This window comes from Myzus persicae, unplaced genomic scaffold, assembly GCF_001856785.1.
Source record: "Myzus persicae strain clone G006 unplaced genomic scaffold, MPER_G0061.0, whole genome shotgun sequence".
In the NCBI taxonomy this organism is placed as follows: domain Eukaryota; kingdom Metazoa; phylum Arthropoda; class Insecta; order Hemiptera; family Aphididae; genus Myzus; species Myzus persicae.
Genome location: NW_019101723.1, coordinates 1 through 5,881, shown reverse-complemented (window position 1 = coordinate 5,881; position 5,881 = coordinate 1). Strand labels below are relative to the sequence as shown.

At 28.6% G+C, this 5,881-nt stretch overlaps 1 protein-coding gene across 1 annotated transcript; it reads left to right on the top strand.

The window, feature by feature from the left end:
* The first annotated feature begins 410 nt into the window (after positions 1–410).
* Positions 411–4,953, top strand: LOC111030262. Its single transcript, XM_022309675.1, has 4 exons — positions 411–700; positions 1,795–2,038; positions 2,603–2,805; positions 4,573–4,953. Exons 1-4 carry the CDS (start codon positions 592–594, stop codon positions 4,797–4,799), a joined length of 783 nt encoding a protein of 260 aa, XP_022165367.1. The 5' UTR covers positions 411–591; the 3' UTR covers positions 4,800–4,953.
* The last annotated feature ends 928 nt before the right edge of the window (positions 4,954–5,881 follow it).

Below are 5,881 nucleotides of genomic sequence, written 5' to 3'. Positions count from 1 at the left end.
GCGTCTTTCAAAGATGATAGTTCTATTTTTTTGTATTATTATTAGTAGACACTTCTTTAGCTGCTTCATCGGAATTTTTCGTTTCCAGGTATGCTCTTGTAAGCGTGTATCCAGAACTTCATAACCTTCTTTTGTCAATTTTTGTGATTAATAAAATTAATATTTAAATGTTAAAAAAAATAATTTAATATTAGTTTTTATGTTGTTTGCAGTAGGTATACTTATTATTTTTTACACTAATGCACTTATAGCTATGTGCAAAAAAACAAAATGTTGACTAGTTTTTATCATATTTTTTTTATTTTGTTGATTTTTTTCTTTCCAAATGTTTTAATTTTAATTTTATATTTTGAAGTAGAATACATTTGCAAACAATTATGGACATGTATACAAAATTGAACATTTTACATTCTATGTTTTTGTACACTGAAAAAATGTTTATGCTATATTTGTTCGTCATAGTTTATCGGGCACAACGAAGATGCCCTGAATACGACGATAAATCATTTTTACATCGTTAGTGCTCACATCAAGCCGAGAGGTGAAGAAGGCGGTGGAATATTTCCGACGAGAGAAGAGAAATGGGAAGCGATGACTTACGCCGGTTCGCTATCTGGATACGCGAGCGGTCACAACTACCACGGCTTGGTGTTTTCAGTCAATACGATATTCGCGAAAAAACTCAGCAGAAATAAAATACGTGAGTTGAATTACTTTAACGTTGATCGCAAGTTGATGCACAATGTACCGATAGCCTATGAGTTATGACGCAAAATTATGCCAAAAAACAATAAATTTTGCATTTTTTTTTGTAACACTAAAAAACTTGTGTACAATTTATTTTTTTATATATCTCATTAGAGTATCAGACATACATACTGAATTATGTGTATTATATGGGGCTAGTATTAGTAAAATGAAAACAATGTGATACAATAATAATAACGCATTTTAACATAAATATATTACGTAATATTATTAGATTGTAAAAAATGTTATCACTTGTCACTTGTCACTTGTCAGTGATTAAACATAACTGCCATGTCCAAAACTTCTGTGAGCTAATATGTTTGCGTCCAGATGAATATTTTCAAATAATATGATGTACAAACTATTTTTTATGACTTATAGTATTTGTGTATTTAAACAGATGACTTTAATTGAATAGAAAAAAATTTGAATTAAAATAATATAGGAAAATATAATGGTATTTAAGACTCATAATAATAAATTTTAAAATGTATATATTATTATCTGTGGCACGGCGTAACACATAGGTGATATAGGTGCATTGCTGTGTTCAAGAATAAAAATATTACGTTTAGAAGTGTTTAACATGGGAATTATTCGTACGTAATATTATTATGATTTTGGTTTAGACGTGCGTTAATATTTTAGTTTAGAGTTTTGATTTAAAGGAAAATGATTTTAACACTTAAGTCATAAACTATCATAATTTGTGTAATGACAGCTCATCTTTACCTATCAAAATAGTCAAGTTGAAAAATTAAATGAATTGATCCATATTATCTATAACTTATATCACACACAACAATTTAGAAAAATTAACACATTTAGGTACCAGACCTAACCTAAGTTACCTTAACTATTTTTATATGTTGCATAATATACTTTTGTTATTTTCTTAATAAGTGCATATTCGATAGGTGTTAATAAGTGGTTGCAAGTATGACGTATCTATTAATATTTAATTCACTTTAAATATTCATTAANATAACTTTCTTACATTCATGTGTCTACCAAAATGTTGTCACACTCAAATGTACGTTTCAGCTCGGGTGTTTTTGACACGAGCACTGTTGGCTTCCAAGGCCAACATTAATGAAATTAAAGACATACTAACCAATCACGGAGCCGGTACGGCAGACGCGTTTCACGTAAACGCCGGTTTCCTCGAAGGAAGCAGATGTAACCGGGTATTCTATTCGATCGAGGTGACCCCGTCGGAAACCGATCAGATGTCAAAAGTGATCGTAACATCGGTAGACACCGAATCCATAGCCTTTTACACGAACAAGTAACCGTCCACACAATAAAATATTACAATCTTATAGTCATATATTCATAATACATGATATAAATATTTTTTAACTATAAAATATCTCGACACAATAGTTTTTAAAGTCCGCGCCCAATCAGATGTTTTATACTGACTGTTTAGGTCTTAGATTTCCCGCGATAGGACTTACAATAATCAAATGTGTTGTTTCTGTTGTGTGTCTAACGTCCCTTTTAGGAGCAATACAAATCTCAATATTCAACTTTGCGGGTGGTTTTTGGTTGTGAATTGAATTTATTTGAACTTTGTGGTACATTTCCCAGTTTTTATAAAATAGAAAAACTAGAATATAATATACGCAACACCGGTTTTTGACAAATTCGTCCATAAATAAATCCATAATAGGACAAATCATGTAATTAAAGTACTTACCTATTTTAAATTAATTATATTTTCATAATCTCAACAATTTAATAATTTAATATATAAGCTTTAATAACTGTCTTATTATCACAAAAAATATATCATCTCGTTCCCATACAGTATGTATTAAGAGAAGAAAATTTGGTATTTTGTTGATAGATTACAATTTTCGGATTGCGAGGAACTAAAAGAATCTGGATGGAAAAGCAGCGTGGCCAGAGAAAAAGTGTTTGAGGAATTACTGTTACAGGAACCAATATCAAGCTTGCAAGACATTCTGAGAATATTGGGATCCACTCGCGGTGGAAAATGGCAAATTTTTAGGGACAGGGATAGTGATTTTGTCAACACGATCAATCTCGGTAAGATAAAACTAAAGAGATACGAAACATTGACTAAAATACAGTGGTTGTTGTTGCTGTACAGTTATAACTATATCGAAGAACTGGAATTTTTTTCCAGTAAAACTATTTTTAATATGACGAAAAAGAGAAACCCATTTAAAAGAAAAACACGTGACTGGAATTTTTTGGTTTCTAAAAAAAGCAAGACTTAAATTGATTTACAAGATTTATATCAATTACTTATACTAACACTTTTAGCGGTTGACGTTGAAGTGTATGTTTCTTTTTAGTTTGAATAATAATCTTGAATATTGATAGTGCTTTCAGTCACAAATAATTGCAAATTATTTTTTAGTCTAAACATAAAAATGTCCCTATAATATTTTCAATTTTAACTACTAAGGTTTAACAATTTAAAACAAGGTTTCTCATAAGTTTTTTTTATAGAAACATAAACATCTCAAAAAAACATATCCAACTTTCAAAATGTTCAAATTTTGGTAATATTATATCTTTTTAATTGTATTTATTTATTTTATTACAATTTCAAAATTATTGTTCGTTGGAACTTTTCGCTGTATAACTTGCTGGTACACTGTATCACTCCACTCATTATCCTATAAATATTTTTCAATTCTGTTTGTGGGACAGTAAACTACACCAATGGATCATGAATTGCTATGACTTACAATTTTTTTAATTCATGTATTTTGCGAATGCGCAATAGAACTTCATTTTTGAAATTGCAACCAGTTGTATGATATAATTTTCGTATAGATAGATTTTTTTCAAGTAATTTTGATTCGTCAACTTGTATCCTAAAACCAAATTTGGCGTTATTAGAGCTAGGAATAATTTTTAAAAAAAATGTATTAAACTTTATTCAATTGTACGTAATTTTGGGTGGGCATACTCGGAAAGCCGAGAAAGTACCAACAAGAGCGAGCAAGAATTTGCAGCAGTGACCAACAAGTACATGCTCACCCCAAAGTTCATACATTTAAATTAAATTTAATACATTTAAAAAAAAAAATTATACCTAGCTCTATTTTTTAACAATTTACTTTTGAAATACAAGTTGATGGATCAAAATAACTTGAAAAAATGCAATCCAAAAATGATATGCAATATAAGGATCGGCATTAAAAAAAAATGAAGTTTTATTGCGCATGTACAAAATGCACAAGTTGAAAAAATTTAAGTAATAGGGTTTATGATCCACTACCTAGTAAAGATTAATGTCCCATAAACAGATTTGAAAAATATTTACAAGATAATTAGTGATGAAATGTACCCTATTTCCGAGAACACACTGTAAAACTATGTATTTTAAATATGTAATGACTTTTTCAAAACATTTCGATTAATTTAAAACTATTTGAACCAGTCCATGGAACGTTAGTTCTTACCAGTTGATAACTATATACGATTTATACGTATATTGGGTTTTGTTATTGGGTTCGAATTAGTTCAACTTACCTACCTTATTACTAATAGAAAAATAAATTACTAATTCCAATGTAAATATCTACTTACTGCACATAACAGTAATTCGTTATCTGTTCAATATAGTAAGTTTTGTTGTATTCCAACTTTAACAAAGTTATTCATTTTAGTGGCGATTTATCTAAATTTATTTAAAATGTCGTTATATACAGTCGTACACAGTTATAAAATATGTGTGTAATTTTTTAATTTAGCTACACTAATTACATTGTTAAATGTTGCATTGGTTAGTATACATTTCAGTATATTAATTTTTTTTTTTTAATTATTTACTTACAGGAGTTTTTGATTTTATTGAAAAAACGTGGACGATATGGACAAATAATCCCTTGACCAATCCTCCTATTATAAAGCTGTCGTTAAAATTCACGACTTTCATCAGTCCTTTTATAAATGAAGAAACTGAAAACCAGCCATATATTAGTAGAATTACATCAGGGATTTCTGATATTTATAAAAATGGTTTGGAGAAGTTCAAAAATATGTTTGATATAAGATTATATTAATACAAATTTTAAATTTAAATTTTACCAGGCTATTAACTTCACTAATTTAAAATTGTAATAACTTAAGTACATACGCACATATGTTAATTTATTATGCTTTATAATATTTTCTTAACGCAATTGAATACAACATTAGCAAATGGTAACAACTATATTTTTTGTTTTTTGAATATATTACAAGTTCTTTTTTTACCTTATATACATTACGAATATTATCCGATGGTCTTTAAAATGTATTATAAAATATCCGAATAAATTCTGATGAAGCACTCTTGGATTGTATTCAAAACAAAGAGAATTGTTATAACCCTTAGCTCAAATATGAGATATCCATGTGCAGTTAATCTGCTGCCATTAATGAAGTACTCTGAAATACATTTAGGCTCGGTTGATAAAAAAAAATAGTTGAATTTATGTTTTGTGATTTGCTTCCTTGAGGAGAATTGAATAGTTACGATTTATTAAAACTAAAATCATTTTTACATGGTTGCAATTTTAAATTGATTTTTATAAAGAACCTTATTCAAAATGCACAAATTAATCGATTTAACATTTCAATCAATGAACTCTATTGTAAATTATAATAAAATTCTCTGGTATTTTAGTGCATTGTAAATAAAATGGTGAATAGCACTTTTAGTTTAGAAAGTGAATGAGTTTAATCGGTCGTAGTAACGAGGTCCTGAACAGACCTTTCATTTTTTATTTAATATCCCTAATGATTGAAAAATAAGTTTTGAATGATCGAGGAGGATAGTGCCCTCTTAGTTTTATTTATTTACACTTATGAATATATAAATTATAGACCAACGATTGGAGGAGCTGTGATCGAAATTATACAAATGAAAAAAAATCGATTTCTTGTGAAAGACAGCAGGAGCAAGGAAATAAGAACCGTATACACCTCAGTGTCGTACAATTTGTACATTTTGGAATTAGGTAATACATTTAGTGTAGAGTTAAAAATTCGTAAGAGACTCAAGACCAATAGATAGTAAAACATAGTTGTTTTACCAATATCCGTACTTATATTGATTCATATCATAGCATGTATATTTATTACGGCTCTTCGTATAGACAAT

Bases quoted from the DNA above. Each gene is read 5' to 3' on its own strand.
- LOC111030262 (XM_022309675.1), top strand. From the start codon at position 592: ATGACTTACGCCGGTTCGCTATCTGGATACGCGAGCGGTCACAACTAC. The intron at 2,039-2,602 runs GTAACCGTCCAC...TTTTGTTGATAG, and splicing joins ATAGCCTTTTACACGAACAA to ATTACAATTTTCGGATTGCG. The intron at 2,806-4,572 runs GTAAGATAAAAC...ATTTACTTACAG, and splicing joins TGTCAACACGATCAATCTCG to GAGTTTTTGATTTTATTGAA.